The sequence below is a fragment of the Urocampus carinirostris genome, chromosome 1, assembly GCF_059441175.1.
Source record: "Urocampus carinirostris isolate Australia breed hairy pipefish chromosome 1, RoL_Ucar_1.0, whole genome shotgun sequence".
In the NCBI taxonomy this organism is placed as follows: domain Eukaryota; kingdom Metazoa; phylum Chordata; class Actinopteri; order Syngnathiformes; family Syngnathidae; genus Urocampus; species Urocampus carinirostris.
In genome coordinates this window covers 45,357,634-45,381,711 of record NC_142349.1, presented here as the reverse complement: position 1 = coordinate 45,381,711, position 24,078 = coordinate 45,357,634, and the positions used below count along the sequence as shown (strand labels likewise).

At 40.5% G+C, this 24,078-nt stretch overlaps 1 protein-coding gene and 1 pseudogene across 1 annotated transcript; both read left to right on the top strand.

Moving 5' to 3' along the window:
* The first annotated feature begins 4,735 nt into the window (after positions 1 to 4,735).
* Positions 4,736 to 23,921, top strand: samd14 (sterile alpha motif domain containing 14). The gene is made up of 11 exons (XM_088341631.1): positions 4,736 to 4,976; positions 5,117 to 5,244; positions 5,384 to 5,541; positions 7,503 to 7,619; positions 7,677 to 7,866; positions 9,953 to 10,046; positions 10,111 to 10,194; positions 10,275 to 10,425; positions 12,449 to 12,574; positions 13,766 to 13,924; positions 23,377 to 23,921. The coding sequence occupies exons 2-11, from the start codon at positions 5,208 to 5,210 to the stop codon at positions 23,518 to 23,520; spliced, it is 1,260 nt and encodes a 419-aa protein (XP_088197757.1). The 5' UTR covers positions 4,736 to 4,976; positions 5,117 to 5,207; the 3' UTR covers positions 23,521 to 23,921.
* On the top strand, positions 14,680 to 14,828 carry LOC148374858 (U2 spliceosomal RNA; annotated as a pseudogene).
* Positions 23,922 to 24,078: the final 157 nt, after the last annotated feature.

Here is a 24,078-nt window from a genome sequence, read left to right as displayed (position 1 = left end):
GAGAGACTTTCTTGTCTCAGCTTGCTCCCCGCACTACCCGCATCCCTCCTTCATGCTAGGGACGTGTCGCTCGCGAACGACACGGCTTTATGTGCGTGTACTTTGGAGCGAGCAACCGGGATCCAGTTCCCTTCGGATAGCTCTCTCTCTCTCTTTCTCTCTCTCTCTCTCTCTCTGTCTGCCTCGTGCTGTTTCTCTCTTACTGTCTCTCTTTCCTTCTCTCTCTCTCTCTCTCTCTCTCTCTCTCTCTCTCTCTCTCTCCTCTTCCCCCTCTCTCTCTGTCTCGTGTTGTTTTCTCTTTCTTACTTTCTCTCTCTTTCTTTATATCTCTCTTTCTGCCACTCTCTATCTGTCTCCCTCTCTCCTCTCTTTTTTCTCTCTTTTGCTTTTTCTTTCTCTCACTTCTGTCTTTCTCTGTTTCACGATTTCTCTCTATTTCTCATGTTCTCTCATTCTTCCTCCGTCTCTTTCTGTTTCTTTTACTTTCTCTTTCTCACTCCTTTCCCCCTCCGTTTCACATTCTCTCTCCCCTTTTCTCTTTGTTTTTCTCAATTTCTCTTTCATTGTCTTCCTTTATCTTTCTTACTCTCCCTCTCTCTCTTTTTTTCTTTCTTCTTCTCTCGGTTTTTCACCTTCTGTCATTCTCTCTCTCTCCCACTCCCTTCCTCTCTGTCTCTCTCTCTCTCTCTCTCCCTCTTACTTTTTCTCTCTCTTACACACTTTTGTCCTATTTTTCTCTTTCTTACTTTCTCTTTCTCTACAACTCTCTTTCTCCCTCTCTATATCTGTCTCCCTCTCCTCTCTCTTTTTCTCTCCCTCTTTCTCTTTCGCTTTTTTTTCTCTCGCTTCTGTCATTCTCTCTTTCACTATTTCTCTCTATTTCTCATGCTCTCTCATTCTTGCACCCTCTCTTTCTGTTTCTTTTACTTTCTCCCTTTCTTTTCCCCCTTCCTTCTTTCTACCTGTTTTTCTTCGTCTCTCTTTCTCTCTCTCTCCCCCCCTGTCTCTCTCTCTCTCTCTCTCTCTCTCTCTCTCTCTCTCTCTCTCTCTCTCTCTCTCTCTCTCTCTCTCTCTCTCTCTCTGAGGCGCTTGTGACTGGTCAATATGAGTGGCGTCATCTTAAGATAAACAATTTTAAACATGTTTTTTCAAGTTTCAATTTGGTAAAAGTCGCTGTATAGGGAGACAATACAAGCTATTATCATATACAGTAGTAGCACAATACGGTTTCGAAAAGAATTAATTTTCTGCATAATGTTTCATGATTAATGATAATATCCTTAAAAACAAACACACAAAATCTAAATCTTAAGCGCTTTGGGAAGTCTTCATTGACTTGAAAAGCGCTATATAAATGCAGATCATTACATTTCATAAAGAACCCTTTTGGAGCCTGAAGAGCCAATTCTGTTTAGTGAGCCGAACCGAAAAAAGCCGGTTCTGTAAAAAGTGCCGGAATTCCCATCCCTCCTTCATACGAATCCCGCCCGCCAGCCACAGAGTATTTCCTGCTTCCTGCTGCGCTTTTGACGCCTTTACCGCGCCCTCTAGCGGCAGTTAGTTCCACGCACAAAGTCAGCACCGCGTTTGTCCTCGGATGACATCATCACTGTCGATAAAATCAGTGAAAACAAAGCCAGGCAGTGATTTTTTGGGGGGATATAGTTTATCTAACTATTAGATTAGTTTTAAATTGGTATTCACAAAACGTCTCAAAATATTTCACGGACCAGAATTATAAAAAATCCCTTGTCTGAAACCTGAATGCAGGCAAGGAAAAACTAAAAAACCTCAGCATGAGGAAAACAGGTAACCTTGAAAAGGGGCCATATCAGAGGTAATCACTCTTCCAAATGGACCAGGTAGTTATAGATGTTGATTGGGCAACAATACACAAAACATAGTAAACAACAACAATAAACACAGATAATAATTAAGATTGCTTAAAAAGTCCAAGTCAGCAATTACGCAGCTTCCCATCTTGGACAACCGGTCCATGAAGATGATGACATGTCTCAGGTCCAGGCGCTGGTCCGCTGACTCATCCAGATTCGTCCTTCTCCCTCACTCATCCACCAACCAGGCAGCAAAGGGACAGGAAACCAAAATGAGGTCAGCATCAATCATAAGTCAAGTCATGTTTATTTGTATGGCCCTTTATCACAAGGTGTCTCAAATGGCTCCACAGGTTATTGCAAACCACAGACTATTATACCATCCCCTGATCTAAAACCTATATGAGGGCAAGGAAATAATTAAATACCTCAAAATGAGGAAAATGAAGAAACCCTGAGAAGGGACTGCACATGAAATGAAATGAAATGATCTGCATTTATATAGCGCTTTTAAAGTCAATGACTTCCCAAAGCGCTTTACATTGTGCTTCACATTTCCCAATAGCGGCCGTGATCTGTGCAGCCATGTAAGGCGCTAACCTGCTTATTGGGGGTATTGGGGATTCAGTGTCTTACCCAAGGACACTTCGGCATGTAACACGGACAAGCCGGGATTTGAACTGGGATCCCTTAATCCTAAAATGATCGATCTATCTCCTGAGCTACTGCCGCCCCTGATATGAGGTCATCCCCCTTCCAGGATGACCAGGCCGCAATGTATGTTGCATTAACAAACAATAAAATTCAAATAATTCGATCTAAAATTAAATATATGTGTCATTAATCAATCGGCTATTGAATATAAGTCTGTCATGGATTCAAACAATTCCATTATGGCTGTAGATCTTATGTCAAGAGGCAGAGCATTCCACAGCATGGGAGAATGCTCTCAAGCCTGCGGATTTCTTTTTGGCTCTGGGAGTCATCAGTAGATCAGTATTTTCTGAAGCTCGGAGTGGGAACAAAGGGCATGGCTGAATCAGATACATAAGAGGGATTAAGTTCATGCCAACTTTTGAATTTTAGTAACAGACCCAAACTCTTAAATGGACAGGTAGGCAGTGCAAATCAGCTGAATTTGAGGTAATATGATCGAACTTTATTGTCCTAATCGAAGGTCTTGGTGCCACGTTGGAAACCAGGTACCAACGTTTGATGCTGGACATCGGGAGACCACGCTGAGAGCAATACATTACAGTAATTGAGACGAGAAGTTACAAATGCCAGTGTCTGAAAATCATGACAAAAAGTTACTGGACACTAGGGCAGACAATTCTGAAAAGTTGCCTGCCCAGCCATAAGTTGCCTGCCCCATTTTTCACAAACACAATAAGACGACTAATCGCAAAAAAGAAAAAAAACATTGTTGCAAAGTATTAAGGATTGATAATCAGAATATATAACAGAACAACACTTTAAAATTAAGTTTATTATAAATCTACTTGTATCATTCATTGCATGTATATGACATCGCTGTTTTCCATCTGCCATCAATATGTACCTGTATTTACTCCATTCATGGAATGTTTGCGTTGCATCGTCTGCTACAAGCCACATGAACTCCTCTTTCCACTATGCTTTTAATGTACGTTTACGTTTTGTAGGGTCATACATTTTGTTAGCTTCTTTTGAATCTTTCTTCTGGGGCTGAGATTTTGGCTTGATTCCTAACCGCTTAACCATTTTTCTTGTGTTCTCTCTGCGTCTATTTTGGAAAATGATATGCGAATGCACGACCTTATAAGGCTCGGGAAGCACGAAATTATTCGAGGCAGGCTTCTCATTGGCTGCAGAGTATGCAAATTGCCAAACAAACCGAAATTTCCACCGAAAGCAAACGTTTGTAACAAGCTACCATTCCATCCTGTCTAATGAATAAAAAAATTTAAAAAACGAAAGATTTTTTTTTTTCTTGAAAAAGTTGTCGGCCACCTGGGTGCAGACGTTTTGTAATGAAATGAAATGATCTGCATTTATATAGCGCTTTTCAAGTCAATGACTTCCCAAAGCGCTTTACATTGTGCTTCACATTTGCCAATAGCGGCCATGATCTGTACAGCCATGTAAGGCGCTAACCTGCTTATTGGGGTAATTGGGGGTTCAGTGTCTTACCCAAGGACACTTTGACAAGTAACACGGACAAGCCGGGATTCGAACTGGGATCCCTTAATCCTAAAACGATCGCTCTACCTCCAGAGCTACTGTTTTATGCTCGATGTAAGATGTTATTTCAGACACTGTAAATGCATTGATTGCAATCTCTGCATTTAATTTTGACATTGGAAAAATCTTTACGATAGTGGGAAAATATTCTAGTAATATTTTTCACATGTACTGAAACGACATGTTAGAATAAAAAATAACAGCTAGTTTTCTGACCGAGTCACTCTTGTGTAATATTACATTTGTCAAAGTGCAGAGCAGTGTTTGAGAACAAGTCACAACAATGAGATGGACCAATAATCAGCATCTGTTTTTTTTCTGGGTTAAGACGCAAAAAAAAGTGACATCCATCTATTTATCTTGTGTGACAGAACTCCAAATTTCCACAACTTTAAGAAACTGTTGCCGTAAACGGCAGACACAGTTGCGTGTCATCTGCATAAAGCAATGGAAACTAATGTACTTGCAAACATGAATACCAAGTGCAAGCATATAAATATCAAAATGAAGGGGGGCATTTCTTTTTTGTTGTTGAAAGAGGAAATGATTCACCTGGAGTCAGGACCGAACTGTCAGGTGCGTGGAGAATTATCTCCCAACCTTGCCCCCACCCTCAATTCAGGATGGTTGACTCCTGTCTCTTGTGCGCGCATGCGCAAGACAGGGGCTTTCTTGCTCGCGCATTCCTTCCTGTTGATGCTGATGCTGCGTGAATGAGGCAGCACTTTTCCCGCCTCCAGCCGGCAGACTCCGTCGTGCAAGGAAGGAAGTGGCATGGCGTGAGTGGCCGTCTTCAGTCTGCCTCCTTATCGTCCTTGTTATCGTTTTCTTCATCATTGTCTTCGCTCACCCCTGATCCCAGCTCAAACCACCCCCCAATCCACCGGCTTTTTAACAGCTGGAGCTCAAGGGAATGAGGTGTGTGCGCGCATTTGTGTTTGAGTGCCATTGAGCTGTTTAACATGACGTGACGCTTCATGTCGTGTCTTTAGAAGAGCACTTGTCCTCTCTATTTATCACGTTCCACGTTTCTCTCCTTTCTCGGATTGTCTGTATAGAAGAGCACCACCTTTCTGTGTTTCTCTGCCACTCCCTAATCCACCCCGCATCATCAACGAGTGTGTTTGGTATTTGAGAAAGCGCTGAGTCATGTCCGCCAGCCTCGACGACAGCGACAGCGTATTCGGTAGGTAAAAAGTCCTCCACCGCCTCACGTTAAAGTATTTACGCCCGGTCATGGCACATAACGATATTATCAGGTTACCACTTGTGAAATGCACGTGTGTGTGTGTGTGTGCTTGTACGTGTGCGTGTGCGCGTGTCAGAGCTGAATTCAGTGATTCCCGAGACAGAGTTGCTGGACAACAGCATCCAAAAGGGGCGGGCCCAGCTGACCCGCAGGCAACGCCCCTCACGATCCCGTTGCCATGACAGCGTCAGCTCCAATGATGACAATGGCGATGACAGCGTGGATAGGAAACAGGTGATTTCTTGAGTGTTTTGAGACGCGGACAGAATCGGGTAGAAAAGTGCGGCAAAAGGAAAATAAAATGATTGACTTTATTTTTCATATCTACCAATACCGTCTTGAATCTGATACCTCAGCAATACTCGAGGGAAACATATATTGTTGGCCTTTCCGATTTTTCTCATTTCGTTGCGGCCATTTTATATACACTACCGTTCAAACAGTTGGGGTTGCTGAGAATTGTCATTATTTTTGAAGGAAAAGCACAGTTTTTTTTATGAAGATAACATCCAACGATTCACAAATACACTCCACACATTGTTTAAGTGCTAAATGACTATTTCAATCAAATGTCTGTTTTTTGATGAAATGTCATAGTCTGATGGATGATCAGAAAACCCTTATGTGATGATGTTAGCCTAGCTGAACAGTTTAGCTGGTTAAAGAGCTTAAAACTGACCTTATGAGCTAGTCAAGAATCTGGAGCATTACATTTGCCATGAGAATGGCCATAAAAAGTGAAATTTGGTGTTTTGGGAAATGAAGGCTATTTCATGCGAGAAATTGCCAAGAAACTAAAGATCTCCTACAACGATGTGTACTACTCCCATCAGAGAACAGCACTGACAGGTTTTAACCAGAGTAGAAAGAGAAGTGGCAAGATGACAAGTACATTAGAGTTTCTAGTTTGAGAAACAGATGCCTTACAGGTCCTCAACTAGCAGATTTGTTGAATAAATCGTGTCAACGTCTACAGTGAAGAGGCGACTTTGAGATGAGGATCTTTAAGGCAAAGAAAAAGCAATAGCTGAGACCAGCCAACAAAAGGAAGGGATTAATATGATATTAGTAAAAGAGCAAACACATTAGACAACTCATTTGATGAAAATAAGTACTTTTTTTCATGGAAAACACAAAATTCCCTGGGTGACCCCAAACATTTGAATGGTAGTGTAGTGGTATGTATTTTTTTTTTGTTTGCTCTTTGGGGGGATTCTTTACAATTTTTGCACATTACACACAGGAACAAATAAAAAATGACCCCAAAAATGTCGATAAGTCTTTTTAGAATAGCTTTGACAATAAAATCCTAATTTTGGTCTATACTGTACATAAATGATTAAACCAAATTATTTAGAAACACTCAGAATCAAAGCTAAACAATACATTGAAACTAAAAATGCATTAATGGTAGCTCAGAAGTTGTTGTTTCTTTGTGTAAATTAATTTAAAAAGTTACAATAGAAAAAATAGCAAGTAAAGTAAAATGGAACCAGCTATCTGAATGTTGGGGCACCTTGGGGCAAGAGTGGCACCAGATAGACACATTTTCATTCGTACATTTTTTAAAAAAAACATTTAGAAAATATTTTTATTATATTTATAACACTTCTGTTTGACGGGCCAAACGAAAAAGCCTGATAGGCCTGTTAGCTTAGGCCTCTTGTATATTAGAAGACTTGAACTGGCCTGCCAGATTGCTGTGACCTACCTTGCTTGGTATTTTCCTATCTAAAAGCACTCTTGCACACACTATCCAGTTTGTACCAGTTAAGACCACCGGATCTCACATTGGCACAAGGGTGAGGTTGAGTGGCCCAATCCTGCGTGGGTGGCCGTTTAAGACAGTACAAGTATATGTACCGGTATATATAAAACGACGAAATATCTTATCTATAGGACAGCCTTCTTTTGCATCATGCTGGAAAAAAGGCTTCACAGCTGTGTATTCAATTTTTCTTGAATTCAGATAATAGTCAAACAAGAATATGGAGTCTCCTGGTTCGTAGTTCTAGTATAGAAATATATATTTAAGATAAAAGAGGATCAGGCCAAACCTTACAGGCCACATGTGACCCGTGGGCCCTAGTTTCTCCACTGTAGACAGATGTATGTTTGTAATGCAGACCATTAAAACGCACCTGCCTAACGTTTATGTGTGTGTTTGTGCGTATGTGTGTGTGTGTGACAAGCAGGAAAATGCAATGTTCTCAGTCCACTCTCCTCTCCAAGTCACAATGCGAGGCTCCTGTCCATCTCCAGATTTGCTCTTGTCAGCACGCAGCTCCGGCCTCTCTTTTGACACTTCTCTGGTGGGTCAATCATGCCACAAAAAAAAATACAGGTAACTTACTGTCGATGTTTTTCAGGTGCGTCGCTTGCCGGATGACACCGGCTTGTCATTGGCTGTGGCTCCTAGGTCACGTTATCACCAACTGACAAACGACACATCTCTGGAGGGTTTGGCCACATCCAGCGACTCGCTTTCCAAGTCCTGTCCCGCCTCTTCTGACGCTTCGCCTATTTATACGCGAAGAAGCAGGAGGCCGGACAGCGAAGGTCTGCATACTAAACAAGACACTCTCACGTACACACAAAAGATAGTTCCTATCACGCAATTGACATGCAGGTAACCCGAGCAGTGGCGGCCATATTGGACGGGTGGGTGTTCCATTGTTGCTCATCATTGTTATTGACCTTTGAAATATGGCGAGCAAAGCTCTGGTTGGGTCTGAGCTGCTGTTAGACAAACGACACAGGATACGCTATGACAGCAATTGTTCACTGATCGACGAACAGGACCCATACACGTAAAGAACATTGGATTGATTTTTTTTGTCATTGATATTAACGGTGTGAAATGTTGTATGCAGCATGATGAGACATGGCACTCCAGGGTAAACATGGAGTAAATATTCTAAATATAAGATGAAAGACTGTCAAAATAAATCGGCAAATATAATTACAAAGTAGTGCTTAGAGACTGGCCAAAGTTATAGTAATAATGCAATAAAGGTGCACTAAAAGTATAGTGCTTCGAACAGTAGTGTAATGAAAAGTAGTGAAATAACATTGAGCAGCAACAACAAAAATCCCAAATAAGTCAAAAGATATATATTTTCACAGTTTTGCACCATTGTTTAGGTTGGTGATGGCCCTGGGGAAGAAACTGTCTCTGAGCCTGTTAGTCCTTGTTTTAAGGCACTTGTAGCGCCTACATGAGGACAACAGGTCAAACATATGGTGGCCAGGGTGAGAAGAAGCGTGTGGTTTGGGGTTGGGGTTCATTTAAGGCTTTTTCTGTTTTATGTCTTATGTTACGTAGTGTTCACTATGCTTGTGTATGGTAATGCTAATTGTGATTCACCCTGGTCATCCTGGAGGGGGGATTACCACTTGTGAGGTCCTTTCTCAAGGTTTCTCTTTTTCCTCACGCTGAGGTTTTAAGTTGTTCCTTGCCCGCATGTTGGTTTAAGATCAGGTAATTGTGTAATTGTAAACCTGTGCAGTCCTTTGAGACATTTTTGTGATTAAGGGCTATATAAATAAATGTGACTTGACTTGACTTCTGCGGCCCTTTTGGTTAGGAAACAGCAGATTATTATAGGCCGGGCTTTTTCCCTTTCCTGGGCCACACCAAGAGGTCGCTTTGCACTAAATCAGGGTCTTGCTCTGTGCACCACTCACCAGATACAGGTGCTCTATCTTCAGTCAGCCTTTAAGGAACAATCAGGATTCTCTCTACAGAGTTTATATCAGTTGGAAGTCACATTGACTTGTGCTCCTTTTCCACTACACTGTTCTGGCCTTCCTTGCCCCGTCTAGCCCGGCCTTCCTCGGTTTTCCATTATGAAAAAGTAACTGGGCCTTAAGTTCCCTCTCTGTTGAGGTTCTATACCCCAAATCAGGGACTTAAAACGTCACATGTATCACTACCGAACAATCATTGGTGCGCGCCGTCGGGGCACTGCTGACCAATGATTGTTCAGACAGGTTAGTAGAAAAAGAAGGTTCAGTTTGTCCTCAGGCCATTTATTAAATAGCATCGCCTGTTTGTGTTTTTCAGCAACAAACACTGTTTTGAAACAATGGCTACCGCATGAAATTCAGTCCCGTGGTCTTCTGACCAGGTGCAGTGTTTCCTAACTAACATCTCTGCTGCCCGTTTATCCATCGTCAGAGTGCGAGTGTGCTTCTAGATCGCAGTGAAAATTTGAGTCGAATATTTGCGCCAAATATGATGCTGGAATGACGTCAAGACGCACAGACCTATAATTGAAAAGGTACCTGGCAAGAGGCTGGGAGAGGCCGGGGGAGGTCGGGAGAGGCCGGGTGAGGCGAGGAGAGGCCGGGTGAGGCGAGGAGGGCCAGAACTGTGTAGTGGAAAAGAGGCTTTAGTGATGTTCCCGCTCTGTCCTTACTCAGCGAGTAACGGTATTTAAAAACTGTTAAATCACCAAGAAACTATGCCTCACAGCTTCCACTTTCATTTAAACACCCAACAAAATTATTGCAGACCAGTGACAACATCACACCACGTCTGTTGGACCCATCCAATATGGCCGACTGTTTAGAGTCAGGGATGTGTGTAATGTCGCACCAAAACCTTTATTGTAACAATTGTGTTTAATTGCGCTCTGATCAGTTCTGGTGTCAGAGTCCAGTCGAGACTTGAGTCCGGTTGACCATGTTCCGGCACTGTTGGACCAGAAAACAAAAAGACGCTTTCAGGATTTGGGGTGAGCACAATGTGTTTGTCCTGTACTGTTGTGACATCACTCACCACTTCTGTCATGTGATCAGCGTGACACTTAGACGTTCTTACCTCCGAGCGAAGAAGGACAAACAGGACAAACGTGACAAACGAGCTAGCGAGGCCGCCGGCAGGTGATTTTTCCTCCCTTGACCGTACCTGACCAGGTCTTGCCCATCTTTAAACTCATTTGTGACCTCCTCATTCTGCTCAGGGACACATCTGAGAAGGAATGTTCGTCCTCATCTTCACGAGTGTCTGCTTCCTTTGTCTCCTTTCCCTGGTTTTCCTCCTCGGGTACAACACCCAGATCCCCACAACTGACTCCTCTGGCTGGCCATGGGCCCCCCAAATCTGGCTCACAGGTACACACTAACTGTTGCTTGTCCAACAGATATGTTGCATCTTTACATCCTGTTGATCAGTATTTTGTAAACTGTGACAAAAGCTGGATTTTATTTAAGGGGATTTTCTCCTCATAAATTGAAATTTATGTTTCCTGTTTCTCATTGGGTACTCTGCTCAAATGAGCAAAGTGATAAAACTAACACTGGTACTTACAGCCACTTCTGACTACAATATAAAACACAAATAAATTAAGAAATTATATAAAAATGACAAAGTGGGGGCAGTGACATATTCAAATATTACAACAGTTTCAAATACCTTAGAAGATAAAGTTAAAAAAAAACAAAAACAAAATGGTGCTATAAAAACATTTTTAAAAAGGTTGTGAAATCATACAAAACAGCTCCCAAAAAATACATGTCTTCAGAGTCATCTAAAAACCAGTAATTTTGTACGAAGCAAAGCAAAATGCAAAAACATTTTATGATAACCTAAACAATTGAATCATAAAGCAGAGACCAATTCTTCAAAAAAGCTTTTGAGTCAAGTCATGTTTATTTGTACAGCCCTTTATCGCAAGGAGTCTAAAAGGGATGCCCATACCTCAGATTATTGCAAACCACATACTATTATCACACCATTCCCTGATCTAAAACCTACCGGAGGGCAAGGAAAAACTCAAAAACCTCAACATGAAGAACATGAGGAAATCTTGATAAGGGAGCGCACATGAGGTAATCCCCCTTCCAGGATGACCAGACTGCAATGGATGTTGCAATAACAAATAATACACATATATTGTCAACATGAAATATAGGTAATTTGTAAGATGTAGAATAGAACTGTGTTTTAAGCCTAGATTTAATTTAAGGTTGCAGATTGAATCTCAGGGGGCACAGCATTCCACAACACCGGGGCTCGAATGGAGAGCGCTCTCGAACCTGCTGAACTCTTCTTGGGATCACTAGTAGAGCATTTTCGAAGAAGGAAAAAAGCTGTTCGAGTAATATTCTTAACGTGTGTTTGCAAGGACAGATTGCGGTCAAATGTGACACCTACATTTTTGACTGAGTCACTCTGGGTGATATTACATTTGTCAATATTCGGAATAGTTTTTGAGAACTAGTCACAGCATTTAGATGGACAAATAACTAACATTTTGGTCTTTTCAGAGTTAAGGTGCAAGAAGTTGAGTGACATCCATTCTTTTATCTCAGTGAGGCAGGCCTCCAAATTTCCACAGTTTAGTGTGGCAGATTCCTCCATCGGAAGATATAGTAGAGTGTCATCTGCGTAGCAATGGAAACTGATATTATACTTGTGAATAATAACATCTAATGGAAGCATGTAAATGCTGAAAAGAAGGGGGCCAAGTACTGAACTCTGCAAAACACCACAGGTAACATTAAAGGGCTCAGATGTCATTTCACCATATTTAACACAGTGCGTCCTATCTGAGAGGTAGGATCTGAACCATAAGAGGAAGGTTCCTGAGAGACCAATCCATTTTTCCAATCGGTCTAGTAAGATATTATGGTCCACAGTGTCAAAGGCAGGACTAAGGTCCAGAAGCAGCAAGAGTGATGAAGTGCTGGAGTCCATTGCCAGTAGAAGATCATTGGTTATCTTAATCAGGAATGTCTCAGTAGAGTGATTAGCCCTGTATCCTGGTTGCATGGATTCAAAAAGCTATATATTATCAGATATAAAATCATTCAGCTCCTGTGATAAAACCTTTTCAAGCACTTCAAAAAACCTTTTTAGGCTTTTTAAAAATAACAACCTTAAAAAATAAACAGAGACAAAAACCCAGATCACTTTGTTTCAAACTACCTCCAAAATGGGTCATTTTGCTTGAAGGACCCATAAATTGTCTTTTCAAAATAACCTAAGAATTAATCAAACCAAAAAAAAAAATAGTGTTGATTGGCCCTTTTTCATTTGACCCAAATTGGGTTATTTGTAAGCCACGTGTGTGGGGAGGAGATATTGGATTTAAAATGGAAGTTGAAAAAAAATACTGTTTTGTATGTACTGCAGGACTCAACTTTCAGTGAGGACTTTTCTCCTCCACAGACGTCCCCGTCTATGTGTCCTCATGTTGAGTTATCCTCCTCCATGTCCTCTTCGCACCGATACCAAACACTGTCGCAGTCTTCTGACGAGGTAACACATGCAATCCCAGACACACACCCACACAATACACACACAATGTGGTTTATAAAAGTACAAAATAATAACAGATCACAGTTTGCATACAAGTCCCCACTTCTAAGGTTTATTGTTTCTGTCACTCCTTTATTGAGAGATGCCTATTTTGTTGATGAATTAAGTCTTACATGAAACAGGGTACTAAGAATGGTCAGAAGTAGGAGGTATATAACTAGTCTTTTAAAGCAGGGATGTCATACTCATTTAGCTCGGGGGACACACGGTGGAAACAACATTCTCTTGGGGGCCGGACTTGTAGACTACAGAGAAAGAAAGAAAGAAGGAAAGAAAGAAAGAAAGAAAGAAAGAAAGAAAGGGAGGGAGGGCGGGAGGCTGTAAGGGATGGAGGGAGGAAGGAAGGAAGAAAGAAAGAAAGAAAGAAAGAAAGAAAGAAAGAAAGAAAGAAAGAAAGAAAGAAAGGAAGGGAGGGCGGGAGGGCGTTAGGGACAGAGGGAGGAAGGAAGGTGGAAGAAAGAAAGAAAGAAAGAAAGAAAGAAAGAAAGAAAGAAAGAAAGAAAGAAAGGAATAAAAACAAACAAACAAAGAGGGAGAGAGAACAAACAAGAGAAATGTAAAGAGAAAAAAAGAATGAGACAGAAAGAGCAAAACAAAATACACACAAAGAGAGGAAAAAAGAGGAAAAAAGAGAACAAGACAAAGATTGAGAGAAAAAGAGGAGAACGAGAGGGAGGCAGAGAGAGAGAGAGAAAGAAAGAGAGAGAGAAAGAAGGAAAGATGGAAAGAGAGATATAGAAATACAACCACACCGTCTTAGTGAGTGGAACCTGGCATTGGCAACATCAAGTGGTCATATATTCAACCTGCACCTTGTCTTTCTCTTGCACTTCTCTCAGCATTGTCTCGCGGGCGGGATTCAATCACTTGGTGGGCCTGATTCAGCCCACAGCCGCATGTTTGACACCGCTGTACTAAAATAATTGGGCTGATGAAAACCGTAGGAAGTAAAATACATCAAGCCGACAAACCGCACAAAATATTTAACCGAGAGACTGGAGGCGACATCTAATCTAAACCGAGTCCAAAAAACCATAGATTGTGACAAGTTCTGCAGTTCTGTGACCCTTTAACTCACATTGTTAAGCTCTTTTTCACGTCTTTTGTTTTGTTTTCTGGAATGCTTGTCAGCTCGGCGACGAGGCGTCCTTTTGCGCGGTTTCATCTTGGACAAGCCAGCAGGTTTGTGAGTGGCTGCAAGAACTGAGTATGGACCAGTACGTCCCCGAGTTCCGGGCCGGACAAGTCGACGGCAAATCGCTGTTGCAGTTGGATGGCGGAAAGCTAAAGGTAAGCCGATGGTCCCTAACCTTTTCTGTACCACGGATCCGTTTGATGTCCAGCCCAGTGATAACGTTAATAACGATATTCTTGATCATAATAGTAAGTCTAAATCCACTTTGCAAGCACTAGACTATCAGTGATTGGCAACCACCGGGCTGCAGACTGGTAGCGGGCCACACAGAAACAAAGAAAAGTTGCCAATTTTTTTTTTTTTTTTGCTTGAACCGGGGGGGTCAGACAGGCGGCCCACGGGCCAGATCTGGCCTGCTAAGGGATTGAATCTGGCCCGTGAGACAAAGGCTCGGAAAAGCGCAAGAGAACAACGAGCTGCGGGTTGAAATATGTCCACTTGCTGTTGCCAAAGCCAGGTGCTTCACACAAAGACGCTGTAGTTGTATTTCTCTCTCTCTCTCTCTCTCTCTCTCTCTCTCTCTCTCTCTCCCCCTCTCTGTCTCTCTCTTTCTCTCTCTCTCTCGTTTCTTCCCTTTTTCTCTCACTCTATCCTTTTCTCTTTCACCCTCTCTCTTTCTCTTTCCTCATTGTTTTTTAAGGGTTATTGTTCTATCTTCTTTATCCATTATCCATTATCCATTATCAGTCAGTTCATAGTACGTTACAAAGCCTAGGAGCCAGGACTCTTACTCTCAGCCAAAAGGCCAAGCTAAGGTCCTAACCTTAAAGCCAAGGTCATTGTTCTTTTGATGACCACTAGAGGACAGTACTACTTTAGAGAGTCGGCATGAGTTGGTGGTTATGTCGGCATGTGTCGGCTCTTTTGCTGTGAGTCTCAATTTGTAAGGCCACATTATTGGTGTTGATTTTTGCAATCCGGAGATGGAATAAGAGCTTGCTCTGTCCACTCCACGCATCGGCCCGGTATTGCAGTACCTCCGGGAACGGTGCATTCGCAATGATCCCAGCAAGGCTTTAAGGCTAGGACCTTAGCTTGGCCTTTTGGCTGAGAGTAAGAGTCCCGGCTCCTAGGCTTTGTAGTGTATTACGAACTGACCGATAACGGATAATGGATAATGAATAAAGAAGATAGAACAATAAACCCCCCCCTCCATGGCTCCATGCCCTTACAAACTGTCGTATTTTCCCTTATAAAATACAAAATAATCTTACACCATATTTTTTTTCAAACGTGTTTATTTATGTAGTTTAACATGTTATATTGTACATGTGTTTCGTTATAGCATATGTATTGTTAATTAACATTTTGTTGTGAGACACTTAGTTGCTCGACATGAATGAGGTTTATTATAAAAAAAAGTTCAAAAATGAAGTAGCTTGGACGTTCACTGTAGAAGGAAAAAATACATGCCAATATAATTAAGTAGAATAATACATTTTCTTATTCAAATTATTAATTCATTTTCTGCATTAAATTATTGTTGGTAATATACTGATTAAAAGGGATCACCAAAAACCTGTCTTTTTTCATTTTCTCCTTTTATACTTCCTTTTTTCCTTAACTTCTTCATACGACATTATAATTCGTAACATAATGCCTCAAAGCAAGTGATCCGTTTGAGAGCCGACTCTCTTTAATGAGTTGAGCCGAAAAAGCCGGTTCTCTAAAAAGAGACGGACTTCCTTCACTACACAACTACCACGTAATGATGCATGATGGGAAATTCCTAGGCAGCAGACGCATGCGCACAGTAGCATCAAACAGCTCGCTTCGTTTGAAACTGAAAAACGATACCGAGATAGAGGCTACCGCAGCGAACTAGCTTGTCTTGATTGATTTGCCTTTTCGTCATAATCGGTGTATACCGGATGGTACCCATGATTGATAAATTTGCGTTTTTCCGTACAGATTTTCTTGTATGTCGTACACGTCTTAAAATAAAATTACAGAATGGGTACAACCCGTAATATATGTCCAAGAAAGGACTGCAGTTCTTATTTTATATATTTTCTCCTCAAAATGCCATTGCGTCAGGACCGGCCCAAGCCTTTATGGACCCTAACCAAAATTTTATTTGGGGACCCCTATTACTTGTTAATTTGCATACTTACTAGAACTCGTTCCATGTTGTACTCCAGGGGTGGGCAACTATTTGGAGTCAGGGGGCTGCGTATTACGTTATACTTCTTTTGAAATTGATTATTTTCATCAAATTGGTTTTGAAACAACCACTGATAGAGGAAAATAGTATATTAGGTCTCTGTTTAAGCACTTCATTTGTTCAGTTTTGAAGTACAGTATTACTGTAGTAGTTTTTGTAATTAATTGTTTTAGTATTTCTGAAGTCGGATTTTCTGGAGTTTTTTGTAGTGTTACTGTAGTTTTATTTTTGTTGTAATTCTGAAGTAATTTTTATGTAATATTTCCATAGTATTTTTTTTCTGTAGTACCTTAGTTGTATTTTAATTTTTGTTGTATATCTGTAGTGTTTTCATAGTATTTTTGTATTATTACAGTAGTTTTATGATTATAGTATTTTTGTAGTATTACTGTAGTATTTTTCTTTGAATTTTGTTCTATGTCCGTTGTATTTTGTAGTATCTCTACATACGGATGTTTGTTTTAGATCCGTAGTATTTCTATAGTATTTTTGTAGTCCAGTGTCACTGTAGTTTTCTTTTTGTAGTGTTTTTTGTGATATTTCCAGAGTAGAATATTTGAAGTATCGCTATAGGTGTAATTTGCAGTATTCCTGTTGTAAACCTCTTGTAGTAGTATTTTTGTAGTAATATTCCTCTAGTAGTTTTTTTATATCATAGTATTATGTATTGGTATTTTTTTTTTGTATTTCAGTAGAAGTATAATTGATGTATTTCCAAAACATTATTTTAGTAGTATCTTTGTAATTTTTTGTCGTATTTCTGTAGTAGTATATTTGTAATATTACTGTGGTTGTCTTTTTGTAGTATTTTTGGAGTAAATAATTCAGTATTATTTTTTGATATAGTACTACTGTAGTAATATTTTTTTAGTTATTTATACTATTTTCTATTTTCAGAATGAAAGCAAAATAATTTATGAGGTCTCTGTTTTTAAGCACTATACTTGATATTTAGTTTTGTAGTTATTGTTTAGTATTTTTTTTTTTGCATTTCTGTAGAATAATTTTTCAGTGGACACACAAAGTGATATTGGGGACAATGTTGGCATCAAAAGGGGTTTTTAAGGGTTATTGTTCTATCTTCGTTATTCATTAAAAAAAAAAGTTAACCGCTCTTGGGGGCCCCCTAGTGGCTACGGAGCCCCAAATAGCCGCTTAGCTCACTTGCATTGGGACGGCTCCCCTTATCGCTGGTTTTCAACACACACAAATAATCAGATTTTAAAATTGTGGGTGGGTTGATCCCTTAACCACACAGGTTGTAGGGGCACCATTACCTGTTGGGTGTCTTGGGCAAGTACAGCCAGGTGGGGCCCAGATCTCACCAGGTAAACATAGGTTTCTACCCAGTCTCTCAACTACTAATAACTTATTTTTAAAAATCAGGTATTGGTAGTTACTTTTAATGGTTTTATTAGCATCTGGTTAGCAGGGGCATTCCTTCAGAAAGCTAATTTGCTTCTCGTTTTCTTAAAATCATTTATTATACTGTCGCTGACATGTCAAGTCAAGTCACATTTATTTATATAGCCCTTAATCACAAAAATGTCTCAAAGGACTGCACAGGATTACAATGACACAATTACCTGATCTTAAACCAGCATGCGGCCAAGGAACAACTCAAAAACCTCAGTGTGAGGAAAAAGAGAAACCTTGAGAAGGGACCTCACAAGTGGTAATCACCCTTACAGGATGACCAGGGTGAAATAGATTTAGCATTACAGTACACAAACATAGTAAACACAAGGTAACATGTTGAAAATTTGAGAAAACCAAGTTTTTGGTTGTTTATTATCTACTGTAAATCATGCTAAAATCATTTATCAAGAGTGCTCAATAGAAAATGAAAATCACAGCTTTACAGCCTGAAAAGTGCTGTCCAAAATTTGAAACTTTTTTTACTCTCTGCTGCCATCTCCTGGCTTAAAATGATGACAGCAGCCTCAGGCAGTTTATTCCTCAAATGCATATCTTAGATGCGCTTGAATGAACTCTTCTTTTTTTCATCTTTTTAGGGGATTGGGTTGGCATTTGGACTGTGTTTGAAACAGACTTTTTATCGTCACCCTGGAAGGGGGATCACCTCATGTTGGTCCCTTCTCAAGGTTTCTTCATTTTCCTAACGCTTAAGGTTTTTGAGTTTTTCCTTGCCCTCATGTAGGTTTTAGATCATGGGATGGTGTCATAATAGTCTGTGGTTTGCAAAAATCTGTGGTCTGTACAGCCCTTTGGGACTCTTTGAGATTAAGGGCTATACAAATAAACATGACTTGCTTCCTAATATGTTTGATAAAAGTACGATGAAAGCGTCGGGAAAAATAATAATAGAGGCTCTTTGAACTCAGTTGGGTATTGTTAACACATTTAATCGAGAAAGTAATCAAACTTTTAAGGACACCTTCAAGTGATAATTTTCTAAATCCGTCAATATTAAACATTCTGCTCTCAGTTTGAATTTATGTTTCCAAAATGAATTTGGGGAGGAGGGCAGCACGGCGGCGCAGTGGTTAGCGCGTGTGCAGCACAGTTCTGAGGTCGTGAGATCAAACCTCCTGTGTGGAGTTTGTATGTTCTCCCTGTGCTTGCGTGGGTTTCCTCCGGGCACTCCGGTTTCCCCCCACATTCCAAAAACATGCATGTCAGGTTAATTGGCCGGTCCAAATTATCCCTAGGTGTGAATAAGCGAGAGAATTGTCTGTCCCTGTGTGGCAACCAGTTCAGGGTGTCCCCTGCCCACTGCCCGAAGATAGCTGGGATGGGCTCCAGCACCCCTCGCGACCCTACTGAGGATAAGCGGTACAGATACTGGATGGATGGAATTTGGGGAGGAGATAATAAAGGGTTTTTCATCCTCCTGAAAAAATGGACTTGAGATGTTTTACATGACACTGATGAAACATAAGCGTTAAATGTTAAAAAGATGCACTTCAAACCATTCTAAACTTAAACTACTTTTTGTACAACTGTGAAGATTGGCCTTACCAACTTCCCACAGGGGGCGCCAGACTTTAAGAAGGTTGCTGAATGACACCCACCTGAACCCAATTTTCCCACAACTGTCCCTAATTATCCCAAGCTCAGAAAGCAGATGGGGTCGGGTCATTTTCAAGTTAATTTCAGCTATGGTTTTGTTTCTGGTTTGAACATATATTTTTATGATCGTTTGTATTTTGTTACGAGTTCATGTAATGTAATACCATTCTTTTTAATTTTGCGGACACCTGCCTCCGTTTCGGCTTCCCTGTACAATATTTGCGTCCACCCGACAAAAAAACTAACACAGTTCAATGGATTTTTTTTGGGACAAGTGGTTAGAATCTGCCAAACTGCTGGTGGATGGCAAGTAAATTGAGTTGAGTTTACTAAAATGGAGGACCAAAACGCTACCCACATTAAAAAGAGATAGATGAAAGCTAAAATAATAACTGAAATTAAGTATAAAAACGGAAACAAAAGCAGTATTATCTCGATTCAAAGTTCACGGATCCCTTAAACACTAGGGTCGTAGGGGCACCATTTCCTGTGGTGTATCTTGGGCAAGTACAGCCTGGCGGTGCCCATCCTTCTCCAGGCCAGTATTTGGGTAAGGGTTGCTCCCCCACATGAAACAGATATAACTGATTTCCATGGTGACCAGTCGCAGGAGAAGACTCCTGTTCTGACTCAGATACAACACGATTATCTGGTCGCTGTTTATGTTTGGTGTAAAGCTCATATTGTTTTATAACATTTATCATGAAGGAAGCAATACTCTAAGCATTTTCAGCTTAAATGATCAATTTTGAAGTTCATTGATATGGATATTAATTGATCAGTCCAAAAGAAAAATAATATAGATGCACAAATAAAATATGCACGCAGTTTGATTCTAATAACTGAGATTTATTACAAAAACAAGAAAATCACATCATAGACAAATTAAACATTGGTGGCAGGTGATAATAGAACCCATGTTAAGGTGCAAAAAGAGGGGGGTGGGTATGGAATTCTGTAGCAATAATAAAAGAACTGATCAATAATCACGGTTTTAAAGGTAATCAACTTATTTCGAGGATCAAGATAATTACATAGCGTGTCAGCATGACTGAGAACAAAAGCAGCCTCTTCGGAGAGGGGTGTGTTTAAAGCAGCACATGGCCTCACAGGAAGATTTTTGGCGGTTGATATTGAGGTTGTTCTAATTAAGACGACGGGAACGAAGAGAACCACAGGCTTTCCAAGCCCCATGGCTCTGGTCGGGCATGGATCCAAGCCTGGAGACCTCTGTCAGCCATCTTATTCCAGCGCGATAACACCCCAACAGCTCCACCCCCAGAGAGGGTCTTTTAGGCAGGATGAAGAGAGCGAAAAAGCTGATCGCGCTTACTTTAAAAAAGTGATGATGTTAGATGTGTCCTTTGACCAGTTCGAGTTCCTTGGATTCTTCTTAAAATAAAGTTTTCCAATTGACTATTTATAATAATTGTGGATCATTGGCAACATTTCATTTGGACACAAAATAAAATAAATCCTATATCATAAAACACGACACATATCCATCTATCTAGATACCGAAGACATATGGGAGGTGGCAAGAGTGAGGAACACGCTCACATTCACCAAATATTCATTCCCCTTCGCTCTTCTCAACCTGACACTGAACATTAAGTCCACAGCACAACAAGGGGTGAGTTGCCGTGCAATGCAGCCCTTCGTCCGCAGAGAGGCCAAAAAGCATACACTGTTTACCCCTCAGCATCATATATGTCAATATCATTCATTCTTAACTATCCTTTGCCTTTATCTATCCTTTGCACACATTGAATTTACAGACCTCACATCCAGAGCACGTTTCACCCCATCCATCAACCAATTTGGGCCTTCCTCTCATTCTATTCCCCCTCTTCTGCACTACTACTCTGTTAGTCAAACAGCATCCATCCATTCTTTCCATATGTCGAAACCATTTTAGAACTTTTTCATCAACCCTTTCAGCAAGCTCTCTTACCACACCAGTTCTTCTTACTTCCTCGTTCCTTAACCTATCCAGTCGTGTCACTCCATGCATACTACACAAACGTCTAATTTCAAAGACATTTAACCTATTACGCTCATTTACTCTCAAACCCAGCGCCTCTGAGCCATACATCACTGTTGGTACCACCACTCCTTCATACAATCCTCGCTTTGCATTCCATTCGCAGATCTCTACATTTGAACAATCTGCACACTTGTTGCCTTGCACCCTTAACCTACCCTCTTCTTCACATCCTCCCGCAAACCACCACCTGTTGCCACATACGAACCCAAATACTTAAAACCATCAACCTCCTGCAACAAAATCTCTAATCAACTCACCTCACCACCTCCCTAACAACTCATTAACTTACTCTTGTCGGTTTTCACCTTAAGCTTCCTTCTCTTACTCACTCTATCAAACTCCACCACCAAAGAACTCAGTCCTTCCTGCAGAGTCAGCTAACAAAGCAGTGTCATCTGCAAACAACAGCTGACTTAGCTGAAACCCACCCTCTCACACTATACCTGCTCTCCCTGCTCTTACACGCACCTCACGCACCACTCCATCCATAATCTAATTGAACAGCCAAGGTGACATGACACACCCTTGCCTCAACCCACTCTTATGACAATCTTTTGAATACAAATACAAATGAACAGACTGGGGGTTCAAAACTTTATTATACAGCTAAATAGTCTGGTTACTTCCTGTGAATTCCTGCAATGATTTTCTGTGGGCCCTGTTGTGTGTGCTCTTATGTGCCCTTTTAGAAGAAAGGAGGGGTCTTGTGAACAAATTGTTGGGCTTTCGTTGTGGTGGCAGAGTCGGTGTTTGGAAAAGATTGGGGGAAAAGATTGGGGGAAATGCCTTGGTAGCAGGGCAGAACCCTACACTACACCAACAGGGGGGGGGCATGATGTCACTTCAAAGCACTCCCACCGCCCCCATTCTTTCTACCTAACGTGTTCTGCTAAGATAAAAGCAGATAGGCATCGTTTGAATAAGGCGTATGGGATCTTTGAACCCAATTGGACATTGTTGGCACATGCTTAATAAAGAATTTTTTTAAGGACACCCCACCTTTAATTCAAGTATTTATTTGTAAAGTTTTATTAGTTGAAAATAATATTAGAGAAAAAAAATCCACATTTATTTTTATATTTCCAATTTTGTTATCTTTGTATTTAGTTATTCTTTTGTTATGCTTATTGTTTATTCATTGAAATGTATATATTATTGTTTTACAATTATTTGTTTTTGGTTTCGGAAACGATCTTCGACATACATTTTATTTTCACCTTTCTATTCAGGTCATTCAATTTGATTTTACTTTTTGCAGTTGGAGCCCTCCATATGGTACCACCCAACACTGCTGATATCTCAAATAGTAAAAAATAATCATCTGAACAATGACCCTTATCTTGTAAAATGATTTGGTTTGTTTTTCATGGGACTTGCAACTATATTACCTGGATAGTGCTAAAGTGAGTTTGCACAGAAATTAATATAGCGCCAAGTAAGCCCCTTAGCATTTCAGTTGATCCATCAAAATCTAAATCTATCTCAATCTAATTTGAATCTACTTAGTTGTTATTGTTGCTATTATTATATCATAACTGTTATTATTAATATTATTTTTATTTCTATTGTTGTTATTATCATTGGTGCCGCAGTGATGTTTGGTAACTAGTGGCATTTTGACGTTGAGGGATGTGTATGATGAAGATTAGTGTATAAAATATGTGATTATTATAATTATTGATATCTGATCTATGTAATAAGTATATCCATCAGATTTTGTTATATTAGACACAAGAGAAGAGGATTTGTAAAATGTATTTAATAGGGAAGATGAAGGGGTAGGGAGAATCTGCTTCTGACTCCCCATTTTCGAACATGTTATGTAACATTTTATTGTTGACTCATTGTTTTTGTCCTGTTTTTATTTTAATGTTCGAAATAAAGTTTTCATTCATTCAAATTGATCTATCTATCTACTTAATAGATCCCTATTTGTGTGTGTGTACGTGTGTGTGTTAAAATTTACACAGTTGTACTTTAGGGCTCCACGAGTGTCTTTAGTTCAGTCTTGTGTCAAGGCAACTCCAATAAATGCCAACAAAACCGTTAAACATCTGCTGTCATGTGGTGTGCTTCCATGGGGTCTCTAATGCTCTCTGGCGGCCAAATTCAGCACTGCAGCTCTGGCCAACGTCCACTCCAAGCTAAAGAATTCAATCTTCTATCGGCCTGTCAATGCCGGGTCATTATGTTTGCACTTTACAAATAATTTTCTTACTTCCCCGATGTATCATTCTCGTCTCTCCTTTAGCCAGGAATAAAAAATAGTCATGCCTGTGTACTTAATTAGTTGACCTCCGCAGGGCCTGGGTGTGCTGAGTTCGTGTGACCGTGGCGCCCTGAAGCGACGCATTAAAGTCTTACAGGCGGCGGTTGACAAAGAGGAGAAGAGCGGAAAGCAGAAGGACAAAGACCGCCGCAAGCATCGGGAGCAGCGCAGGAATTAAAAGACGGGGCCCTCGGGGGTTTATGCCCTGGAGCGAGGGATGGTGGCCACCGTGCGTTGCCTTGTTGTGTATCACAAGTCCAAACATGGTCAAAGTGCAGTTTTATTCTCTCACTCATATGCAAACAAGACACGAATGCTGTTAACTTTTGATCTTTGGAAGACATTTATTGCCATGACTGTGCTTTTGAATAAAAGCTCTCATTGTGAAAGACGCGGAAATGTCATTAAAAATGCATTTGTGGGGAGCTGTTCACTCATCTCTGGACTGCTGAGGGATTTTACTGATTTCCAAACCAGTGTAAGTGACTCAGTGGGGATAAATAATACATTTCCTGTGAATGACAATGATATTAATTTTGATATCAACAGAAAATTAAATCACAGCTTCTAAGCCTTAAAGGTGCTGCCCAGAATTTGAAACTATGTTAATTTCTGCTTTCATCTACAGGCTTAAAGTCACGATCGCAGCCTCAAGACAGTTCTTTCATCAAGTATATGTACATTTGATGCGCTCAAATAAACTATTTTTTATTTTATCTTTTTGGGGTTTGGGTTG

Bases quoted from the DNA above. Each gene is read 5' to 3' on its own strand.
- samd14 (XM_088341631.1), top strand. From the start codon at position 5,208: ATGTCCGCCAGCCTCGACGACAGCGACAGCGTATTCG. The intron at 7,620-7,676 runs GTGGGTCAATCA...GATGTTTTTCAG, and splicing joins TCTCTTTTGACACTTCTCTG to GTGCGTCGCTTGCCGGATGA. The intron at 13,925-23,376 runs GTAAGCCGATGG...TGACCTCCGCAG, and splicing joins TGGATGGCGGAAAGCTAAAG to GGCCTGGGTGTGCTGAGTTC.